We start from the raw sequence: 26,213 nt of genomic DNA, 5'->3' as shown, positions 1-26,213 counted from the left end.
AGATTGTTCATTGATCAAACTGAAATTTCTATAGGCTAAACGGAATAATAAACAAAAGAGAAACTCATTTACAAAACGAATTGCTACCATTATTCACCGTAGCGGGATTTAATGTTGCCAAATATTATGCCTCTACAGGGAAACAAAAGCAAGTCGAAGACGATGATAACATGCATTTTAAAGAATAAAAAGAGTAACTGTATGAGGTTAAGGGTTAAAAATAGTTAAGGAAAAGGCACTAAGCGTAATATAACCATGGTGATTTTATAAGAAGCGATAATATATTGAAAAACTACATTCAAACATGAAAGCTGTTGTCATGCATCTGATATAAGTATCTAGTCTTTCATAAGATTCAGTCAAAGTGCTCAAATTTTCGTGTACCTCCAGAGTCCACACCTCTCTATATGAGCCGCAAATATAAGCGACTAGCTAGCACATCTATAAACAATAATACATTACGCGTGTTCATACACAAGAGATTAGCTTTGCCATACATATGGCTCACACTTAGTTAATTAATCCAACGGCGTAGACTAAATTAATTTGCCACATGATTCGGTGCTTACAGTAAGATTGCAAAAGAATTTCTTATATGATAATTAATATACTATATATGCTTCGTACCGGTTGATCTCTTCCCATTTAGTAGGGCAATTTCCAACTTGTAGCAATGTGTGTTCCGGCAAAAGTTGCTATATATCTTAAATTATAAAGTTTTTCTGTGTTTAGTATTAATGAGTAAATGACCAATGAACTGGCAATTTGGAGTTATGGACCACCATAAAGAAGACCACTATTAAACCATGCACCTTTTAGATGTTCATATATGCTCTTCTTGTAACAAAAATAACAAGTTAGTAAAAGGGGCCCAACAATTTTTATCAATCGTGAGATGATCCACTAACTGCAAAATACTAATTACAGATACATGTAGCCTACTGTAAGCTGCAAATTGTCCCTACAACATTATGGGGCAGCACCTTGTATATGAATCTACCTGGCATCGTGATAGATCATAGAAGAACCTAACTGTGGGCCCTTTCAGGCTTTCTCCTATCATTATGGAGGATAGATTTGTGTTCCCTTTTTCATAATGTCTAACAAGCATTTTTGCATCAATATTAATTAAAGAAAGGCATACAAAAACATGTAACCGAACACTTTAAAAGAAAGCACAATATGTACGATAACTTGTGGAAACTAGAGCTAAAAACTAATATTGGTTCTCATAGTTAAGTGGTAAACTAGCCATGCGCTTATAGGTTTGGGGTGTTCCTCATCTTAGCTCCTAAATCACCCGTGGCATCTGAAGCTTTCTCCTTTGCAGCCTCGTACTTAGCCTTGGCCTCTTTGGTCATTGTATTCTTTGCTGACACATATGCTTCACCCACTTCACGTTTAGCCTGGTCAAAAGTTTCGGCTACTTTGTCCCTTCCATGTTCCATTTTCACGCCCATGTTATCTTTAGCATCATCAACGGCCTTATCTTCTCCACAACCCATTGCTCCTTTCACTTTATGCCTTGCTTCGCCATACACATCACTTGCTTTGTCCTTGGCATCATAGAATTTCTCTGATGCTGTACCTGAAGCCATGCTTATTTTTTGCTTACCCTGGTCATAGGCATTGCTGCTCTATCTCTTCCATATTCCATGTTATCTTTGGCATTGTGAGCCATACTTGAAACCTTATCTGAAGCCGTGTTCATTTTTTGCTTAGCATCCTCGTAGGTATCTCCCATTGTGTCTTTTGCATTGTTAATGCTATGTGTTGGCATTTTGATGACCTTAGCATCCGTAGCCTTTTGAGAAGCGTAGTCCGAGGCTCCTAGACAAATAAATCAAAGATATTACGTTTCTTGAATTTGTTGCAAAAGTTTAATCGAGAGATAAAGAGTGGTAATTAAGAATGAACAAATATATGTTACCTGATGCTGCAGATTTCATTGTCTCTGTGGCCCTTGAGGCAGCATCTTCAGCTTGATATTTCATGTTTTGAGTCGCTTGTTTTTCATAATCCTCTTCGGCCCCCAAACTTCTGCCACAATAATTGCAAATGAACGAAATGACAACATCTAAGATTTGACCATACATGCACAAGAACAAGCAATATTTTAATTATTAGCTTTCTTCTTAGGAGAGAATCGAAGACGATCTTTTCCTCCCTTCCTTTCTTCTCCTTTTATCATCAATCCAACCTTATAACTACTACAAGGATCTTATGTGACAAAGCAAAATACTGGTCAAGCTTGATAAAGTAGAATTTTGTGGAAAGTTGGAAACATTTGCTCAAATTTTCCACATCAATCCTATCATCCACATGTATATGACATCGCTCACATGACACACTTAATAGTCTTAAAAAGAATGGTCAATTAACAAATTAATATGATTATTGTATTCTTATAGCATTTTTTTTCACATGTATCCTCCAGATATAATCCTATTCAAAGACATGTTTACCAGCGAGAATTCAAATCATGGTTCGCTACATTGCGGGGATTCTAACTCCTAGCTTCCACTAGACCCCTATGAGTTATATGCATGCTTATAGTCTTATATATAACGTCTTAAAAAGAATATGCTCGCTTATAAATATGATATTAGGATGAGATTATGCAGCGTGACTTTATATGTAACATAAACCGGTGGCTTTTTTATAAGTGTTATAAAACGGAACAAGCATGCATGCCGGAGTTGCCTACGTCACCAAAAATTATTAAACATTAGATGGTGAAAAAGGAAAGAGTAAATTAAACATACCTCCGGAGGTTTTAAAAAATTAATGTCTTCTTTTTATTTTTAAAATCTATACAAATTCTTTTTAAATTTTAAGTTTCGTATAAGTATAAGCATTTGATAGTAATAAACTATCTTCAAAATTATTTTTGGTTGACAATTTTGATTAAAAAATTATTACTATCAAATGTTATATGTTGATAATTTTGATTAAAAAAAATTAAAAAATTTGATACTTTCTACAAGAAAGTACCTATTGAGTACAATGTACCTACGTAGGTTCGGTAGCTTCGAACAAAAAACAAAATATTTAAATTGTATGTTGATAATTTTAATTAAAAAACTAAAAAATAATTTAAAAAAACTCGATACTTTCTATAAGAACGTACCTACAAGGTACAACAATATACCTACGTAGGTTCGGTAGCTTCGAGCAAAAAGCAAAATATTTAAATTCTGCGTTTGCGTTTATTTATTGCGACGAATTTTAAATATTTTCATATTCATAAATATGAAAATGTAAAATATATTTTAATATTTTTTAATCAAAATTGTAATGCTTTTAAATATTTAAATGATACGTAGGAGATTTGTGTTTATTTATTGTGACGCGAAAATTTTCATATTCTCATATTTATGAATATGATAAATATGAAAATGAAAAATATATTGTAGTCTTCTTTAATCAAAATTGTAATGCTGTTAAATGTTTAAATGACATGCAGGAGATATGTGTTTATTTATCGTGAGGTGAAAATTTTCATATTTTCATATTTATGAATATGAAAATGAAAAATATATTGTAGTCTTCTTTAATCAAAATTGTAATCTATTAAATGTTTAAACGATATTTAAGAGATTTGTTTGGATTTTAAAAATAGAAAAAAAAACATATATAATTTCTTTAAATCTGAAGGAAACTAAAACATGTGTAAGTTTTACAAAATAAGAAAAAACTTGTAATTTTCTTATAAATCAGAGAGGTGCATGTGTAATTTATGTGTAATTTACTCAAGGAAACTATGTGAGGTTGGATAAGAGTGAGAAAAGAGAAGATTACTTGGAGAGAGCGGGTCTCTTCCTCGGCATCATGCACGGCTTCTGCGGCAAAATGCTTGGCCTCCTCTGCTTTGGCTTTGGCATCTTCAACTACATCATCACCCCAAGGCCTGCATGTCACCACACACACTGCGAGAAACATCACCACCAACAACACAAACTTTATTCTTCTCATTTTCCTCTCTCTCTCTCTCTCTATCTTTAATTTTCTCAACGAAAACGATTTTCTTTTTGACCGTGTAGATATGAGAATGGAAGATCGGATTAGTGGGTGTTAATATATGCAGTGCAGCATGAAGTCCACGTGGTGTTTGAGAGAAACGTGGCGAAATTTAGAAGGCTGTGAGGGAGAAGACAAGCTAGCTTTTGGACACGTGTTGGGGTGCACCCGCATGACCCGCGGAACTTCTATACCAATGGAATTTCTCTTTCTTTTTTTTTCTTTCTAAAAGGACCTGTTGTGTGAACTAATTAGTGAAGGGACAGCGGAAAGGAAAATTGGCATGTACAATATACTTGTGTAGATTGAATTCTACTATTCTTGACATATGTTTAGCTAATTCTTACATACATAAACATGGAACAATATTATCAATATTATAGGTCTCATGGAGAAACAAATCGAGTTCAATTCATGTAATAAAAACCTTATAGGAGACAAGTTAAACCCGTTACACTTTCAACCCAAAAGTAAGTGAACCACGGCCCAAAGAGGATGGGATTCTGGCAATTAATTTTATGCTTAATTAAGTTTCTCATCGATGTAATTTGGCGTTTTTCATTTTCCCTGTCCTTGTAATTCTTTTTAAAAGTCGTATTATTAGATAATAAGATAATCTCCGAAAGCGTTAAATTACAGAGACAGGTTGAATCTTCATTGGAATTTAGAAGAAATAAAATTCACAAAAAAATAAAAATTTAAATTACAACTTTGAGCATATTCTATATATTTGTTAATAAGTGTAATTTGACTTCTATGCTCTTAAAAACCTGGCTTCTTGCTCTATAGCATGAAGTGGAAAGGTTCTGATTGAATGCTGCTTCCAAGTAACTGAAGGCTAAAAGCTTCCTATTCCTAATAAAGTAATAATTAATAAAGCCGAAGTATCCTGCAAATTCGGCTCACAAAAATATGCTTCATCAGCCACAATGGCCCAAATAACATGAACAAAAAAACTCACATAGCAGGTCAAAATGGGGATGCAAATAAAATGCTCAAACAAATTATATTTGGCCATCAGCTGCTAGTTTTAATCGTTGATGATGTTCCACGACCTTGTAATCTATACTTTCTCTAAACAACTGGGAATCCAAGATGCAGTCTGGGCGCCCATAGACAGCAGCTTGGACGCTGGCCATGAGTTTGGCGATCTCACGACCAGAAAATCCCTCTGTTTTCGTGGCAGCCTCTCTGAAAACATCTTCAGATAAATCTTTTATGGAAATCTTCTGAGGCTGCTTCTTCAGAAAGAAACCCCCCTTGGAGCCATTATTGTCATCACATAAATACTTGTTCAAATAGAGCTTCAACAACTTTAGACGCTCTTCCTCTCCTGGTAGCGGGAATTCAATCACTTCATCAATGCGATCAGTAACTGCACTATCAAGATCACCTGGCCTGTTTGTGGCAAGGACAAGTACTATGTCTCTAGACTGATCACCAGTTCTGAAGAGCAATGCATTTAGAGCACTTCGTTGAGCTTCACTCATGTGGGAGCTGTTACGCCTGCATTGAATAAAAAATGATCACTGAAAAATTGCTATAAAAGAGATATCATTAATATCCAACTTATCACACCAATCGTTTCTGCAATATACACGGTAAAATTTGCAGTCTTTTCAAGTTACAGACAATAAGGTAAAACTAATAGATGCAAAATCCATAGTGTTGTTGATTCATCTATGTATTTAATCTCCGAATATGTGAAGTTAAAGACACTTCGTGATTCTAAATATCAAAATTTATTAAAAACACAATATAAATCAAATATAAACCGTTAGGATTTGTGTAAAAGTATAAAGATGTTATACGTAGACTGTCTTAACTTGTAATACAACAGTTACATTTCTCACATGTTAGATAAACTACAAAAACAAAATTTTGGCTACCCTGCTACGTAGTAGTAATTTAAATAGTTATATTTTATAGAAGCAGTCTTCAAAATGTATTTTAAACGCTCCAGAACTTACTCGCAAAGGAAAGCATCTGCCTCATCAATAAAAAGCAATAGGCCTTTTCTTGATTTCTTGGACCAATCAAATATATCATGAATTTTGGTAACAGCCTGTGCGCCCAGAGGTGCAACATCTCCTCCAGTCATCATGGCATAATCCAAACCCTTGACATCAAAAATTGAAAGAGTCAATCATAGTTAAAGATACCTTTTTAAACAAATTCTGCAAACAGCATGAATAATGAGCCATAAAATAATATCAAAGGAAATTCCATGACTAGCTCATGGAAAATGCTAACAAGAATGCAAGATAAACCAAAACCACTGATAGTATAAATATAAAACAGAATTTGGGCATGATAATAATTAATTTTAATTCATTTGTTCATACATCACAGATACTACATCCAGAAACTTATGTCACATTGTCGGTAAAAACAACTTAACAGATCAGATAAAAAAGTAGAACAAGTCAAATATATGAAAATAAAACTGTGGATAGAAGAGCTAATCATTGTACCGATCTTCTAGCTATTTCTCTTGCAACCATCGTTTTACCAGTGCCAGGAGACCCGTAAAAAAGCATGTTACGAAATGGTGCCTGATGGGATTTGGTATTTGATGTTGCACGTGCAAGATGCTCTATTCTTCTCTGCAACGATGGATGAAGGATTACATTTCCAAGACCATTTTTACTCCCAATAGGCTTTTCTGCCCCAGCCAAAGTACTATCATGTAGAACTTTATTTTTGGCTTGAGAAATGATCTTTGACCCAGGAAACTTTGCCATAGATGATTCCCGGATCAGAGATGGCTGCCCCAAAATCCGATTAATATAGCCCCAAGTGACTTTACTACCTTCTCTGTAGAAATAGAAAGCACAACACAAAATGATCAGATATCATTTAAAAAGGAAAGAAAGAAGAAGGCAGAATTGTTATGAATATGAATTTGAAAAATTAGGCTAGAAACCAGTGCATATTTGATCAAGAGAACACAAGAGCTGATCCTACCCACTGAACTTACCTGCTAATTAACTTGGGGAGGAAAACATATAAGAATTTTTAAGTGATGCAAGAATCAAGACAACATTCAAAGTAATAAAGGTTTGAAGTGGCTTATCATTGAAAAGGGAGGTGGAAGCATCATAGATTCATAGTACGAAAAACCTTGATTTTATTTGTATTCATGTTTTCTACTTTTTTTTCCTTGGGGCTGGGAATGGAAGGATTGACAATTGACCTGGGACTGGGAGATGGATGCTAAGCAGTGGCTATCACTTCTGTAGTGTAAGATACAAAAATAAGATCTTACCATTCTCTTTCCTTAAATTCCAGGATTCCACATTTACTTATAGTTGCTAGAGATGTTATGGATGTAACTGATGAGCCCCATACATTTGCTTAGTATCCAATAGCACCATGAAACAGATATTATACATCTAGATTATGCATTTTGGATACAACTATTTTGCAATCAGTCTTACCACTTCCACAATTTTTTTTGTATGATGCATAAAGTACATTAACAAACATTACAATAGTGGCATACATGAGATGATTGTAATTTGTATATCCAAACAGGTTTTGAAACTAAGTAATTTTAGTTCAAAATCAAATGCATTAAAAAGAACAGCATATGTACCTAGTCATATATATTCCTGCAGCTAGTGCAGTAGCTCCTCCAACAGTCATAAGCAATTTGTCCCTATCAGTCAATAAGGCCCTTAGGCCCCCTGTATATTGTAAGAAGTCAGATGATATCATTTCCAAAACAAAGATTAACTCATCATCTACCAATGAAAACAGTTGATAAAAACAAGGACACCATGATAAAGATGTAGTGAGATGGAACAATACAGGCTAGCAACATTTTGGCTATGTGTCACACACATTGGCAACCAAAGAAACAAAAACTCAAAAATCACAACATTTTCTTAGACAAATATGTCAAAATATCTTTGGTAATATAAAACTTTACCTTTATAGTTTCCCCAAAAAGTTCAGAAGCGTACATCTAGAGCAGTGCTTACATTTATAAGAAGCTATGAGCTATATAATACCATGCAACCAAGGATGCTGCCTTATGAGATAAGAACTAGACATACACTTTCACACAAGCAAGCTTAAAAACACAGGCTGTAATAATTGTAAATTTATCCAAGTAAAAGGATTAACAATTCTGGGAACCATTACGGGCAAGAATTTTCCCGTTATCATTTGTATGCAATATTACAAGTTGATATCCATTCTCTGTCACAGAAAGTATACAAAATATAACCACAGATGCAGACACGTAAATGTAAGGATATGACTTGTGTTGTGCATTTTGGTTTCACACAATACATACAACATGCCAGTTTATTCTTGTGTAAGGATTTTACTTTGGCAAAAAGTATCAATAGCAACAAGCTAATAAGCCTTTCAGCTAAAATGGTTACTGTTTCACAAAGCTTTATCATGAACTTACCAACCAAAATTTGGTATATCCATATCAATATTAATCACATTTACAAAAAGGAAAACAGATATTGGCATAATGAAAGTGAAACTGCATAGAAACTTATCCATAAATATGAGTAGGTAGCACAAGACAATCAAAATCCACAATATGATCCTCATATAAAGCAAAAAGTATATTCTGAAGACAACAAATGCACTTATCAGTTGCATACCTTCAATATGACTAAAAGTTGTGTTAATTGCAGCAAGCCATTTATCTCTTTCACCTTGCATTCGTTCTATAAGCATTCTCCTGTTATGATCCTCAGTCAATTTTGCTTCATGGGCTCGGCCTTCAGCCTCTGCCATTGCCTTAACTCTAATAGTTTCTCTTTCTATTTCAGCTCTCTCCCTCTCAGTCTGACGCTGCTGAGATTGAATCTGTTCTTCAGTAGCCTGTCTTGCCTGCTCCTTTCTGAAAGAAGACTGCTCTTGCATCTTGACCAATTCAACATTATGTTGCCTTTGGGCTTCATGATCTGTCTGAGAATGGCAACTTATGGATAACTATTCTAAGTAAAACATTTTAATCTTGCAAAACTTCAAAGATGGTTTAATTTGAATAGGGGTCAAACCATCCAAATACTCACAAACAGTTAGACCATCCTATGAAAATTTCCTCATAAATCCAATTGCTACAGAGTTTTGAACAACAAGATAGGTAGGGGGATAAATATCAGAAGTCATTGAGAAAATCATAAGCTAAGATCATACATTTCTTTAAGAAAAAATTGGAAGAACTAAAAGAAGATAGGTTTGTTAGCAAAAGTATATCCAGTGCCTAGGACCAAAGAGCAAAAAGGAATTTACTGACCATAAGTTTAAGCTCAAACTCAGCTTGATTTTGCATATATATTTTCTAACTACATCCATAATTCTCAAAGCCATCATGACTTTTTGCTCTAGAGGAACAATTATTTCTAGATGCTAGTTTAAATTCCAAAGCTATCTAAATTCACAAATTAAATGATAAAAGAGTATATTTTTTATGTAGTCAGCACCTGCAATCTTTTCCTTGCCAATTCATCTTCATATCGCAACACCTGGGCCTGTCTCTGGGCTTGGTCCTGTATAAGATTGCGTTGTTCTTCAGCCATTTTACGCTGCCTTTCCTGCAATAAATTTATTTGACTAATCAGAGCAAGATAAAAATTAAAAAATGTATTGTACACCTGTGACTTGTAACCTACAGAGGGAAATTTGAGCAAATGTTTCCAACTTTCCAGCTTAGTTCGAAATGAGAAAATTGCAAACAAAATAAAATATTGGCAAAGTTTCGAGCTAGACTAGTGTTAGTTGCATATTGCATGTAAGCCCAAGCTTTACGGAAGACTGTGCCAGGTCTTTAATAATCCAGTTTGATCTATATTTCGTAAAGCACAACATATAAGGGAAAAATTGAAACCATTAAAGAATATCATAAGCTACATAAGGTATGGAAGTTTTGTAATAATATCACTTACAATATCTCCTTGAGATTGAATAAGTTCGTAATGCACTTTCTCAGCATCTAATTCAGCGAGGCGAGTTTCCTCCTGTTTTCGCATTAAATCAAACAGCTGCGAAACAAAAACAAAACAATCAGAAAACCACAATCATGCCCGACGCAAAGAGCACTGAGTTCGTTAGAACAAAAAATAAAACAAAAACCTGCTTGGAGTAGGGAGAACTATTGATTTCGCGGAGAGCTTTGGCTCCTCTTTCTAACGATTCCGGGTCGAAACCCGATTTGTTAGGTTCATCGGGCGGCGGAGGCTCGGAATTGGAGTCAGAGGGCTGATTCGGCGGCGAGGGCTCACTGGAAGATTTAGAAGAGAAGAACGGGAGTCGAAAGTAAGAATCGGCGTAGGCACGATCGGAGAAGGTGGACATGGAAACCACCGCAGCGGAAGTTACCGCCACGCATGAGGTTAACCTTGAAGCAGCCATGGCTTAGAATGCGCCTTCCAAATGGATCATGGAGAAGCTTCGTGTGGCGCGAGCTTAAACCCTCTGCTAGGGTTTAAACGGCAAAGAAAAGGTAGAGGAAGGCGTTGCTTGGAGAACAAATCAAACGCTTAAACGACTGTCGTTTATTCTCCAACCACTGATAAAACTACTTCCGGGTGCGTGGCTGTGGGCTTTCGGCCCAGTGGATCATCTCATTATATGGAAGTGTTTTTTAGTCAATATGTTACCGGGGTTAAGCCTCTCTCTAGTTTACTGCATGTTAATCCTCTTTTTAATTTTAATAAGATTTTTTTCTCTCGATTATATTTTTTTTACAAGGATTGAACGTAAAAATTTAAGAGAACTCATCCCAATCATAAATTTTGATAGGTTTTTTTAACAAAATTATTTTAAAAATCATATCAATAAATTTGTGATGGAATGAAAGTATAATTATGTTATCATTAAAATCAAGTTTTAAATGGTTATAAAACATTATTATTCAATCATATAATATAATAAAATTATACACTAATAATATAATAAAATTTACATTATTTAATCATAACTCATTATGTATGATAAATTTATTGACTTTTAAATAATTATCTTAAAATAATATAAATAATGATTTATAATTTATGGATAATGTCAAATTATTTTACATTATTAATACATAGGCATTAATCACTTTGTTTTTATTTGTTTTTTTAAGCAAAACTTAATAATTATACTTTTGGAAAATAAAAAAAATAAGGAATGTCAATAGATGTATTGATGTGCTAATAGTCTCACCTTAAATAATATTAATACAATCTTAAATATTCCTTAGTGAATTTTTTTTATTTTGTATGTAAATTTTTTTATTAATAAATATTAATTGTTAATTTTATTAAAATATTAATAAAAAAATTAAGTACCATCTCTTTCTCATCTCAACCACAAAACCAACCTTATAATTCCATTCACAAAACCAACCTTATGATTCCATTTTATGTTGAAGACTCCTTTCATGCTCTTCGTGACTGCCCTTGCTTTAAGGAGTTGTGGCTTCTCTGATCCTCTTCCCAACGGAGGTTAACTTGTAATAGTATTCATTTGTGGGTACAAGAAATCATGAATTTAGCTTACCCAATACCAACTCTCAGCTCTAGCTGCTTAGCTCTTTTTCTTTTATTTTTCATACTCTACCTAAAAAAAGAATGTTAAGAATTAATTTTAAAAAAAAACTGTATTTAAAAATATAGTTCTAAAAGTGTGTTTTAAAAAAAATTTATTTTAATGATAAAATAAAATAAATTTAAAATGTAAATATATTTACATTTCAATTTTTTACGTACGAATCTCATACTTTAAATTACTTTTAATGAGTTATAAATTTAATTTTTACTTATTTTATAATTATGTCTATTCACTGTAAATATTTCTTCATAAAAAAAGAAAAAAAAAACTAATTACATTGCAAACTCCTTATTTCATAAACAGTCACTTATTTGACAACATGAACTAGAAAATAACTTATATTTTACATAGAAAGCATGCAAAATCCTTTATATATCAGGACTTGCTGATGATTATACATTTATTTATAAGGGACACTCCACGCTATTGAGTTTGCTAATCTTGGATTTATTCTGATTTCTGGATCATCAAGAACCTGCCAAGCATAAAATAAAAGGTTTAAAAAAACTTGTAAGTTTTTTGCACACAGAAAGGGTTATTTTGCACACAGCATAATATGACATTAGGACTATTTGTACACAGAAAGGGTTAAAGGAATACTTCAATCTACGCATATAAATAAAGTTCACAAATTTTACATAATTCATGGCAGTAATTTTATGTTTCTCTCGTTTTTTTACTCATTATATATGCGCCTAATACAACGTCAACAAAGTTTGAGAGAGCAACTACTTGCTTTTCATAATAAAAAATGAGATGATGAATTTTTGTAGCTGAATGTGTGTGCATAAAATAATTGAAAAAACAGATGAGTACGTATTGCAATCTGATGTTGTTATGCTATTTGCACTTTCTAGTTTTATACTTTGATGGGTCAACAATGATATGTATTACATTCAGATACCAACAGTAATGTTTATATATTTTTTTATGCGTGTAATGTTTTTTTGGGGGGATTATACGCATATAATGTTTGTATTTGTACTTTATATCTTGCTTTTATTATACATTGGTTTGGTAACTTTGGTCAACATGCTAAACCACCTGGACAACCAAAGTTCACGATTCTATTCGAATCAGATTTATATGTTTTCTTTCTCCCTTAGTTTTTTTTTTTTTTTGTCATTTTGATGGTTGGTTAAATACAATTGGCATCTAGTGTGAAAATCTGGTACATATACATGTCAAGTGTCAACTCCATTTGATAACCTTTTTTTTTATCTTAGTCCACAGTCAGGAAGCATTAGCTCATAAGGAAGTATTAGTTTCGTATTAATTACTTTATATTATTTATTTACAATTAGGAACTACGTAGTATCAGTTTTAGGTCATGCTTTAAAAATCATCTCTATTTTTAGAAACCAATAATAGAATAAACTGATAGTGTAAATATTTGATGATCATATAATTGAAAATTGATCACTTTTATAATAATTATTTTTAAAATATATTTAAGAAAAATTCTAATTATTAGTTGATAATATAAAAAAATGCAATGCCTATATCAAATTTAGACTCTCATTAATTTTTACTATTCGTAACAAAAATTAAATAGTTAATATTTATCCTATTATTCTTACATATAAATCTTTTATCTTTTAATTTGTCTATAATTCCTAATTCCTAATATAAGACAAACTTAATTGAATTATGTTAGTCTAATAATTTCTCATTGAGTTACATGAGCTTTTATCACATTTAATTAGTATTCAAGTTTGATGTTTTTGTACTCCAATTTTCATAACCTTATTACTCTTTTGTTATCATGTTACCTATCACATTCATCACTTTATTTCTTTTCCCTTCTCTTTCCACCTTTATTTCACAAAAATGTATACACATAGTTATAAAGAAGAACATTTTCATTTAACAAAGAAATCGTTTGGTCACATGAAAATGACATTTGAGATTAGAGGTGTCAATTTACACTTTCCCATATTATTTTATGTACCAAAACTACTTGGATTGGATTAGGAGTGAAAGGTTTGGATAATTGAATGAATATATAAATTCAAAATTTATTTTCGAAACAAGGAATGAAATGCCACTGCTTTGATTGTTTCTCAAATGCTGGTTGCGATATTATACACGTAGTATGTTTATGCAACAAAACTATGAAAATGAGTAAAAATCAATTTAAAAAATGTCTCTTTTTATGAATAAAATTATATAAAAAAGGTAAAAAAAAAAAAAAAAAAGACCTTTGCAATATTGGCTCCATACCTGTATAGTTAGGTAATGGAATTTGACCACGCTCAATTCGCTTGATATCTTCTTTGAGGATTTCATAGTGTCTTTTAACATCCTCAACGGATTTTCCCACTACTCTTGCCACATTCTGCCACCTGTCAGGAGTTTCCCTATCATGTATAGCAAGGGCCTCTTCAAATAGTTTGTTTTGCCTTGGCGTCCAAGATGATGCCATCTAAAGATAAAATAATTAACCTTTTACTTCTCTTAGTGTGTACTTTGAAGCAATCTTGGGCTAGGGGAATATTATAAGCTGCCAAGAAGGAAAATGAGGCTTTAATCCACAAAAAGGAAATAAGAGAAATTAAATGATGGTTACTTTAAAGAAGGTAGATTATTACTCTATTAAGTCAAGGGATGGTATGGGAAGAGATTAGCAAGATTGCTCTTTATAAATAGGTGGAAAACTACTCTTGGTGGAGTTGAGGCTGTTGGCCGAATATATCTTCCCAAAGGACAAGAGATATTGTGACCCGTTCTCTTTGGAGCCAAAAGATTGCAAATCAGAACAATGGACATCAAGTGGAAGAAAGAGGAGAATCAAGATCAAATTAAGGGCACCCCTTTAATTGTTTTAAACAAAGATACTCTTTCATTATGTCACTGCGCGCAATTTAAGATTCCCATTTATGTTATTATTTATATAAATACCTCGTAAAAAATGTTATAAATAGCAACGAGTTCACCTTTAAAGCTATAATTGTGACATTACGGGAATAACTATTACTAGTATTTATTCCATGTTCAAGTGGAACAACTTACGGAACGGTACCTTATAGCCGAAATAATCACAATATTTTAATGAGAACTCAGGGTAGCGCGTTAAAAGGATTTTACCTGTGGAGTAGGAAGAAAGTTTTTCTACTGATATCTATCGAATAAATTCTTATATTAGTCCTCAAACTTCAATAATTTAGATATTTTAATATATCTGATACTTTTTTATGGTGTATGTATCCGATACTTATTTACTAAATATATTATTTACATCGGAATGGTAATTAAGGATGTAGCTGTGTGAGCTGGTGGTTAGGACTTTGGGATTTATGTACACTTTTACTGGTGGGAGCAACTTCTCTGTTAAACAATGCTTAACAGCTTACTTCTAATAATATAAATCACGGTTAAAAAGAAATGAAATAGTAATTAATAACTAACAAAATAGTATTTTCACCGAATATTGTCCTACTAAACATTTTTCTAATAATGGAACAATTACCCTGACTTTCTTTGAACTTAATGTTAATTATATTACATAGTTTTTAGTTAAGAAATTACACATATATATCCGCTTTACACCTTCTTTTTGTTATTTAAAAACATACTATACATATGATTTGTATATAAAAATATTGAAGATATGTGTATTATTATTTTTTTTTTAAAAAGTCTTAATAAATAAAAGTTAGAAAAATTAATGTAATTTTGCAAGTAATTAAACAAAATATAACTACAATAAATATTAAACAAATAAAGGTTAGTATAATTGTCTCTAAAGCAAATGAAATGATTCAGAACCCGTTAGCCCTCACAACCATGCAATAGGTGTTGTTCCAGTGTTTTCATGCATGGGAGAAGATGTCTCATATATGTTTTTACATGTTAAACTCATACTAGGCTCAAACCTTACCTTTCATTGAGCGGGATCGGACCAAATTACAAACTCTATGTAGGGCATGGTTCATAGCAAGTTAGATTAAAAAAATAAATTCAATTTGGGCTTTTAAAATAAAGCCTAAACTCAATAAAATCTAGTTTTATATTGAGATTTTACAAACAAAACCTAAATCGGACTTAAAAGGTTAAAATTTAATTGGTGCTGATAATTTAAATTTTGAGGTTAACATTTCACCAAGCAAATTTAGGGTTGTAGGCTCAATATAGGTCATGAGCTAGAATAGGTCATGCAAAAAGCCTAAATTCAATTTGGATTTCAAAAAAAGACACTCAAGCTTCGCAAAAGTCCAATTTTATCAATGCATAAAACTATAAAAAAAAATTAAATTTAAATCCTACATTTCATTGAGCGAATTTTAGTAAAGTCGGTCACATACTCAATGTGGGTCATGAGACATAGTAAGTTGGAGGAAATTACTTACTTTTTTATGTAAATTATGGACTAAGTCCTATACATTTTTTTTATAATATCTTTATTTTTATTTTACTTTAATATGTCTAGTGATAAAAGGTTAAAGAATCAAGTTATATCTTTTTTAAGAATCAAGATGCACTTGATCCTAAATTTAAGAGTAAATAATACATTTTCTCCCTAATAATTGTAGTTTTGATACCCTCAATGAAAGAGCACTATGGATTCTTTTAGAGGAAAAGAGCATTATGGATGATACACTGAATATGTTGTAATAGTTAGCACATAACAGAATGAGATGTTATAAACTCGATGTATAAAAGTTAAGTGAAAGGAATCTTACGTTTCTGTCAAATATGCTTTTCATTAGACTCAATCGTAATGCACCAATGACATTGTTTTGTTGTGGCAGTTCAGCTCTTTTTCATACAGAGACATTAGATAAGGGTATAGTCTATGACTCGGAATCCTTGCCTCTTGCTTCGTGCTTTCCCACACCATAAGATCCAGCTAGAAATAGGCAATGGGTTGTGAAATATTGATTGAGAATTTGTCGTCTATAGCGATTTTATAAGACTTCAAAAGAATTATCTTGAGTAGAAAATACCCGTGATTTAAATAAAATTGAATATTTTAGATTTTTTAAAACACGATTGAATATTTTAGATATAAGATTCAATTGGATCAAAATAAAAAAAATTAAAAAAAATAATGATAAAATTAAAAATTTAATAAAAATTATAAAATTTTTAAAATAAAAAAATCAAATATCTTTATTTTAAAATGAAGGGACTAAAATGAATTGAAACTAAAATTGCATTTAAACCTTAATATTTTTAACATTTTTTCTCGTTAATATGAACAAGATTTTCTTTTTGAGACGATACAAACAAGACTTTTATAATTATTATTTTTTAAATACATTACTGTTATTTTGTAAAGTTCTATAAATTGATGTATTTATCTGTAATTCTAAATTCTAAATTAAATGATTAAATCGTGTTATTAAATTTTTGTAATTTATCTTTGCATTTAAATTAAAAATAAATAAAAAGCTAAATCATTTGAATTGATATTACGATTACTATTTATACTAACATTTTATTGACAAAGTTAAAAAGACTTCATTTATGCTATTTGGATAATTTATTGTAATTAATGTGCTTAATTTTTAATTATTTTTTATGTATATCCATTTTATATAAACAAAATAAACATTCTTTTTCCATTTTATTTATATTATTTAGTTACTTTTTGTACGTAAATCTATTTTTCTAGAGTAACATGTTAAATTAATGTTTAATTATATTTTAAGTTCCTCAAATCATAGAGTCTTTTTTAGTCATCCAAGTAAAAATTTAATTTTTTTAAATCTTTCTTTAAATAAAAATTTACATTTTAATTCTTCAAATTTTGGCAGAGGAACTATTTTTCAAAAATTTAAGAGATTAAAAAATATTTTTTATCGGAGTATTTAAAATAAATAAATTCTCTAATTTAAAAACTAAAAACATAATTAAGTGTTAAATTTACGCTCTAGTTTTCTTTTTCTCTTATTAAATTGGAACTCTTGAAACTTCCCGCACTTGAATTTGCTTTTTTCTGGGACAAATTTTTCGGTTTCCGTTGCACCGTTCTTGAGAGTTCAGATCTATGACGCTCTTAATTTACCACTTCACTGCATTCAAAATTCAAATGCTCTCAAACCAAACGAGCATTAGCCTTTGGTTTCAGATGCGCCATATGGCTTTGTCGCACGCTTAGTCAGAGTCAAGAATCACTGAGGTATGGTTACCATTTTCTAAATGCGCATAATAATCTATGAAAAGAAGTGTTCCGTGCTTCGTAAGCTTTGATCATTCTCATCCATGCTTGTTCTGTTTTATTGTTATCATTTCTTTGTTTTCATCTGTGCTTCATAATTAATCACTCACAATATTTTTTGTTGGGTAATCAATGTTCTTACAAACAAAATTACTCACACCTACGAAAAATTATGAAAACACAACAATTACACTATAAGAAAAATAATAAAAAAACATAAGAATTTAATGTGATTCGAAATCTCTTTTTACATAGAATCGTCTTCAAAATATTTCTCTATCACAAAAATGATTATAAGATTGTAACTCATCCTAAATGGTATATCACTCTACAAATCTGAGTATCTCACTCAATGATTACAAGAAATGATATCACTCTCCTACAAACAAAGATAATTTTCTCCCAACAAAGTGATTTTGTTTCACAATCTATCTTCTTACACACTCTCTCTCTTCATGTGTGTTTTTTCCACTAATTCTTTTCTCTATTTATAGTTCATAACGACTAAATTTAGATTTTATTGATAGTCAAATTAGACAATAATTATTAGATTTTCTCTACTTTACTTTTTTTAATAGAATAATGAGAATTTTAATGTCATTTTAATTCTTGACCAGCATGATTCAAAAGAAGGAAAATTTCAAGTGCTTTGAAGTTAAATTGATGCAAAAACTTGAAGAAAAAACTTTGAAGGAGAAGTTGAAGATTTGAACATCTAGCTTAATACACAAGGCAGACCCAGCGCGAAGTCTCGCTCAGTGGCCAGCTTAGTGCGAAGAAGGCCCACGAAGAAACCTAAAAGCACACTTAGTGCAAAGCACGCGCTAAGCGTGTGGTCACCACCATACCTGCTTAGCATAGCTATCGCGCTTAGTGCGATGTCACGTGAATTTTAAGCTAACTAAGACCTATAAAAGGAATAGAAAGCAAGAGAGAAAAACACACTGAGACTCAGAGTTCTCTATTGAATACACCTAAAACCTCAGTATCACAAATAAGGAAAACTCTCTTTCTAGAGTCATTTCCCTCTTCTCCTCCCTTATATATCCATTTTCTTCTTCCATTCTCATAAACCTCTAAAGTGTAAAGCCTCTCATGATAATGAGAGGCTAAATCCCCATTGTCGGGAGCCTAACAGTCAACTCTTGTAATGTAATTATTCCTTACGATCTATTTAATGCAATTTTAGTTTTATTGTTCTTTTATATACTTTATTTTATTGATTGTGGTCTGATCACCCATACTCATGTATTTGTTTAGGAAGTAAGCATTGAAAAATGTTATTTTCTAAAGACCTGAGAAAAGACATCTAAATGAAATCATGTTTAGGAATAGAATGATGTTTGTTTGTTTAGCCTATGTGTGAATCTTTATTCTTAATGTGATTTAGTGTTTGATATTTGTAAAGGAATTTGGGAGAAAAAATAGATATATCAAGCTCTTTCACTTGAGAAATTAGGCTTAGAGTATCAGAGTAAAAGTGAATAAAACTGAGATAATATTAGATAGAGAAAAATTATTGATATTACATCACAAGTAGTTTTGGTATGCTAGGCTCAACATATTTGCATTCTAAATTCATCTTTCGCATTCAAAATATTGTTTATTTTTCTTGTCTTTTTATCTATTACTTTTTCCCTTTTTTTTCACTCACAATCCCTTATCTCTTATATCATGTCTATTGCTTAAAAAATGGATTTACACCAATTTAAGTATAAACAAAGTTTTTGTAGACTCGACACTCAAACATTCGTTTTACTTTATTACTTGTGACAATTTGATACATTTGTCAATAAGTTAACAATAGTGAAGATTGTCACCAATTATAATAAATAAGTTCTCTTTAAAGTTGAAACAAAAATAACTTTCAATGTATCTATTTGAATAAGTTTCATCTAGTAAAGTGTAATATTTCACTTTGCATTTTAACAACTTAAATCTTAATGATAAAAATTTAATTTTCAATATGCATTAAATGCACCTTATTTTTTAGCTTAGAACTCTACACTTTTCACTAGTGTTTTTCCCGCTTTGCCGCTATACACTTTTATTTTTCCGTTCTACCAGGCTCGATTCTGTTCTTCGACAAAACTCCAAAATTGATCCTCCAAATTTTAGGTGTCTCGGGCTATATTAATCCTCCAAATATTTTTTATACTAAATTAATTCTTCGATAGTGACAAACTAATATTGAACCTACCACTTTAATCAATATATAATTCTTCATTAACTTACATACAATATAGATTTGAAAGTACATGAAATCTATGAAGATAGGAACTCGTACGTTTCACAGATATGTTGTTTAGTCCTCAATGTTGATGTATTATGATTGTGGATCATTTAGAGGCTTATAGTCATATGAAAGTTAGTAATCAGGTAGCATCTGAACATCTAATTTAATGAAATTGGTTAAAGTTCTGAACTGAAGAATAGATGCAGTCCAAGGTTTTAGATATGGATACTAGACAATAGATGATTTATGTAGATAGTATAAGCTTCAGATGAGTCTATTAATGAATCCCCTATTTGATATTAGTTAGAGAAAAATGAAATCGTTCATAGGCCTTAAATTAATAGTTTAAGCTTTGCGGGAGAGTTTGACGTTGAAATGGTGTCATAGTCTAGTGTTAGGTTTTGTTGGACTCTCTTCTTAGGTGGAGTAAAGATTCAAATGAGAAGGTTCATTTTGTCTCACTTATTTAAGTGGAGAGAGGTCAAATTAAGGTGAGAAGGACTTAATTATTTGTGAGGGAAAAACAATGGTAAAACATTGTGAGAGAAAAGAAAGGAAAAATCATTTTGATTTTTGCACACCCACCGGAGAACATTTTTCAAATTATAATTACAAATTCGTTCACCGTTGGATCAGACTGATTTTTGGACAGTAGATTGTACATATGTGATACTTCAAATTTTCTGGTTGGATTATCAAAAAAATATCTGGAGAGGAAGATACATCTTTTGCATTTTGGGGTTTCATCTTTTTATCTCTCTATTGTAAGTATTGGTGCTCTGTTTTATTTGACTCTTTGTAACATGTTTAGTACACTTGTAGACTTCCTTGTACCTTTATTGATTAGAGTGAAGTTATTTCTTTAGTCTGAACAACCTGTGATTTTTACCCTTACATGAAAGGGTTTTTCACTTTAAACAAATTGTGTCTCTTATGTACTCTTAATTTTTGTTCTGTGTTCTATTTTTATTGCTGCTCCTTACATGTTCTTGTAAGTTTTGGAGAATTTAAGAGAATTTATTTTTATTGTTTGTTGCTCTATTGTTGGATTTGTTATTGTGTTAATATATTTTTCCATGAGTTAACCTCTATCAACAAGTGGTCACGTACTGGTCACATTTTAGGAGAAATGGTCCTTAATTTCACCAGCACCGACCAATTGTTTGCTCTGTCAACCTTAGGATTGTTATTAAGTTAGCCAGAAATGTATATTCAGATTTTTTTTTATTTATCAAAAAATATTAATTTATTAATTTTATTAGAAATATCATTTGAGAAATTAAATTCACCACTTCTTTCTTTTTCTTTCTCCGTTCACCCTTCACTATTTATTGGGTAACATTATATCTCCAAACGTATACTTAAACAGAATTGGCACCATGGAAGACTAGAAATAAGATGCACAGGGTATGGCCTATAAGGAGACAACAAATGTCAAATCATGTTCAAAAAGGAAACAAAATAATGCCTATAAGGGTATAGATTACGCATTTTTTACAAAAAAATAAAGAATTTGGAATATCTGCTGGTAGACTGTTTATTCATGTATCAGGAAAGGTGGTGCATTATATCTTATCTATTCATTACCAATGCCCGAGGTGTCATGAATACTGTTTGTTTTGTAGGGATCTGAATCTGATACTTGACCATGCTCTATGCGTCAGACATTTTCTTTGAGGATTTCATAGTGCCTTTTAACCTCCTTAAAGTGGTCCAACCTACAAAATAAATTGCTGGCTTTGCAGCGCTGGCATGAATTAGGACCAGTTTTTAGTGAAAATTTATGGTTCTCATTTTTAAAGAATCTTGATCTAGGATATATTTGTTCCAATGAGATTTGACTTTATCAATTAGGTTGGATTAGTGATATTTCTTTTCAACTTGCTCGTTATATGCCATAGTCATATACATCGATTTGTTAAAGGTGCAGTCATTCAATAGTTGGTTTGTCCACAAAACTGCTTTTTTCCTTGGGACTAAGAATGCTACAAAAGATTAAAATAATTTGGTTGTATGATATAATAGTTATTTTTGTCGGATCGTTCCTTAATTCTTTAATTGGAGAGATTCTAGAAAATTTTATAACTTTTTAGAAAAGTGTAAAAAATTTTAGAACGTCCTGAAGAACTCTAGAATAGTGTAGAACTCTCTAGAAGCTTGTAAAAAATGTGAAAATCTCTGAAATATTTTAGAGATGTGTGGAACCTAATATAAAAGGATATGGAAGGGAGTAAAAGAGTGTAGAGACTCCTAGAATTTGTGAAATATTCTAGAGAATTAATCTCCATCCTAGGATACAAGTAATATTCATCATTCATTCTGGAGGTGGAATAATATAGATAAGGGTAGGGGTCTTCATTCCTAACCATCCAAATAAGAGTGAATTCACTTTTTAGAATGAGAAAACTAGAAAGTTAGACTGAGAGAGAAAATAAATAGTTTGGGAAGTTCCTATCCTAAAACTTGAGTGAGTCACCTTAGAGTGAGTCACTTGAGTCAATTTTGTAAACATTGTAATCTTATTATTTTTTTGTATAATGGAAGAATCTCCATATTAAAGAATTATAATGGTGTGCTCTCATTACTATCTTTAATAATATTAACTGTTTATCTTAACTTCAATAAGCGGGAAATTCCAAATTTTTCCAATAATTGTGTAAGCGAATTAGTTTTACAACTATTGAATGACTGTAAAATTGCCTTCACATGCATTCAACGCTTGTCGGACACAATGGGACATGTCTAAACTCTAAAATAAAAATTATTTTTTCACGCTATAAATAATACATGCGTCTATGCATTGGAACCACTTCGTTAAATTTGCTAAAAAAAAATGGAGTAGTTATGTTAGTAGGGTAATTATTAAACATGACTTATTCATGTACTTTATGGTTCGTAATATTTTTTTCATGCATGTATTTTTAGTTTTTACATTAATTCGAAGCACTCATAGCTTTTAAGAGTTATAATTCAGTGTATCAGATCTATCATGAGTGTCTTGTGGGCATAAAAATATACGTATGTATTAGTGCATTTGCAACCAAGCCAAAAAAGTCAAGAAAAATTTCTTTAGAAAGCTCGAGTGTTTTCCCTTCACTGTCCATCTTTATTTCCTGTGGACACTTTAGTTTCTTGACTTGTATGTCTGTTTCTGTTTTTTGTAGGAAAAAAAAAAAAGAAGATTTCCAAATCTTAGTAAGGTTTTGATTATAAACTGTTCTGAATGCAAGTTATACGAATCCAAATGCTATGCTGATCCATTTGCATCTCTGCATAATATTTTTTCGTAAATGTTTTTGCTTTTCACTCAACTGGCTTTTAGATGCTAAAAGAATTTTCTTTTTTTATTTTCCCAATAGGCCAATAATACCTTAGCGAATATGGCTTTTAGGAATGACGCTGTAAGATGGTATAGATTTACAGAGTGCAATATATGGATGCATCCTGGTTTGTGTATTTTCATATATGGTTTCAGTAGATACAATCTGGGAAGAGTCTTCTAAGATAAAAAAGAATGAAAACTGTTCAGAATACAAGCATTTCACTGTATTAGAATTTTCCATAATTCCGTAATAAACTGAACTTTCGAAGAATTTAGTTTAGCATATATTATTTGCAATTTTATTCTCTATCTTAGACTGTTTAAAGATATTAACATGCACGAATCAGTTGTGGAGGAAGCAATTTTTTGTATCTATAAAATAGTATATTAACACCTTTATATTACTGGAAAAAAAAAGCTCATATTAGTTAAATTTTCTAAAATAAGCTCTTAATTTAGCATATTATTAGAATAGTTACATATAAACTGCATATCAACTTATTAATGAGAAAAAATAGAAGATAATTTAATCTATTTATTTTCCAATACATCTATAAAATATGAAAAACTGGACTTTCATGACCAAATCTTTGATGGCATCTGAAAACTTCATCGGCATATATATGCTTCCAGGTAATAAGCATATCACCGGATTAGAATTTTCCGTATATCCGTAAATAAACTTAACTTTGGAAGTATTTTGTTTAGCTTACATCATTTGCAATTTTATTGTCTATCTTAAAGCTTCAATCTGTTCAAAGATATTTCCAGCGGTAGAATGGCATGGTGGCTTTTTTATGTTGCCAACTGAAAATAAAAACCATGCGTAATTGATCCCTGGGATTTGTGGAATAAAATAAGCGATTGAATTATAAAATTGATGATGCCAGTCTCCTGGAATATCACTCTGACAGTGGCAACTCAATTACAGAATATGGATTTTTTTGAATAATTTCTATACTCTGAGGATAAGAATCCACCCCCACAACAATGTTAACATTTTTTGTCGGATCAGAACATACCAACAAATCAGCAATGACGTCTCAATTTCTGTATCTTTGATTATTTTTTTTCTCTCTTTTTTTAATAAAATGCTATTTCGGCTATACTTATGGCCTCCATAGGGAATGATTTCAACGAAAAGCTGTAATGAATGGGTATGTCACCAATATATAAGTATGTTGATTACTTAAGATGCTAGGTGAACCATCCTTTTGTCATGTTTTTCCCTGCCTGTAATCTTGTGGGATCGTGGCACCTATAGATTAATCTTGTGGTTTCTTTTCATCAGGATGCTTTTGATTCTTCCACTAGCTACTTTTTAAAAAAAAGGAAGAAGCAGAGACAATAATAGGGGGTGAATTTCTTGTAAGAAATAATTAGTCATTGGAATGAAGAAGTTTAAGGATATTATGATGGTAGATATATACCGGGAAAGCATTTGGAGTGATGTAACTTGGTTTTGCGAGTGGAGTTTTAGCGTGCGGGTATTCTCTGGTCAGGTCAAGTAATGAGGTTGATGGGGCGGTGGAGATGTCATAGGTGAGAGCAACTCGCAAAATATGTGGTGTGGGGAATCTGCATTTAGTGGTCTTTGTTCTTGTATAATAATGTCCAAACATGGAATAACTCTTATCACTCTATGTTTATGTCCACTTTCATCAAAGTAATGCTTCCAAATTCCTCTACCTTCACTGCTAGGTTGCTTGTGGGTCATGTAGGGTCGGGTTGTAGGGAAATCAACTCCCGACTAAGTGCATGAAAATGGATTACGTTGGATAAGACTACATGTATTTTTTATGTCCACGAATTAAACTAACTAGCTAATTCAAATATGGGATCGATAATAAAATAAATTCAGCAGCATCCAAGGTTAAAATTTATGATAATGGATGACTGATATCAGTGATGTAGCTGCAACAGCAACAACGATTCGATGTTAATGAAAAACATAGAACATGAACGCAATAGAATGGTGTTTAATCGCAACATGATGATGTTGCAGCTACAGTGGACATACATGACAAAACAACGTTCACAAACGGCTCCATTTACCTAATGTCATTTTTAATTAATTTATAAACATAAAAAATATTTTCAAAAATAAATATTGAAATTTATTTTTCACAATTGAAAAATTAAAATAACTAATAATTTTAAATGTATAATTTTAGGGGTCAATTCGAGCAACGTGCTAAAGAGTAGACGTGGGTGGGAATAGTGGTTTTGTGGAGTTTTTGTTTTTTGGTGACGAGTTGTTTTGCCGAGTTGTATACTTGTATTTTGCTCCATAAAATAATAAAATTAACACTACATGGCCAGTTTTAGATAAATAGGAAAAACTGAAAAAGCTCACTGTGTAAGAAATATATATGCACTGGTTTTGGAATTATTTTCTGCGATTGGAAGGGAGAAGTTCTAGCAACTGCAACAAATTTCATTGCTGAATGCGTTCAACCGGATGTCAAAACAGCTCGACAGACACTTTTAATTTCTCTCATGTACAATTTGAAGATATTGTAGGACTCCTGCAAGTGGTCTCAGATTTTATTTATTCTTTGGTTCACACTCCACGTATTTTTCAATGAAGTAGCTGATAAACTTGCACATTTAGCTTTTTCTTATAAAGAGAGATGTTGGATGGAGGAAGAGTTCTCCACCAAATTTCTTCTCTGATTGAGTATGATGTACTGTGATTTTGTCTATTTTGAATAAACATCAGACCATTGAATCTTCTAAAAAAAAAAGAAATATATATTGTTTTGGTGCAATACCATAAATTTGATCAGGGGGTGGATGTATCTGTCGGGGTATAGCTAGTATTTATACTGATGTGAGATATAAATATCCCTTAACCCTGTTACCTTATACCATTTTTAATTTTTTTTAGCTTTTTTTTTTGTTTT

The 26,213-nt window shown here is 31.6% G+C and overlaps 1 protein-coding gene and 1 pseudogene across 1 annotated transcript; both read right to left on the bottom strand.

Annotated features, from left to right (window-relative positions):
* Positions 1 to 878: 878 nt before the first annotated feature.
* LOC100776630 (late embryogenesis abundant protein 14-like) lies at positions 879 to 4,055 on the bottom strand (annotated as a pseudogene).
* Positions 4,056 to 4,717: 662 nt separating this feature from the next.
* LOC100776095 (ATPase family AAA domain-containing protein 3-B) lies at positions 4,718 to 10,546 on the bottom strand. Its single transcript, XM_003516521.5, has 8 exons — positions 10,126 to 10,546; positions 9,939 to 10,034; positions 9,477 to 9,587; positions 8,649 to 8,958; positions 7,619 to 7,709; positions 6,495 to 6,837; positions 5,991 to 6,139; positions 4,718 to 5,526 (listed from the first exon to the last, which is right to left on the bottom strand). Exons 1-8 carry the CDS (start codon positions 10,402 to 10,404, stop codon positions 5,025 to 5,027), a joined length of 1,881 nt encoding a protein of 626 aa, XP_003516569.1. The 5' UTR covers positions 10,405 to 10,546; the 3' UTR covers positions 4,718 to 5,024.
* Between the last annotated feature and the right edge of the window lie 15,667 nt (positions 10,547 to 26,213).

Source organism: Glycine max, chromosome 1 (genome assembly GCF_000004515.6).
Source record: "Glycine max cultivar Williams 82 chromosome 1, Glycine_max_v4.0, whole genome shotgun sequence".
NCBI lineage: Eukaryota > Viridiplantae > Streptophyta > Magnoliopsida > Fabales > Fabaceae > Glycine > Glycine max.
This window is presented reverse-complemented; position numbering and strand designations above follow the sequence as displayed.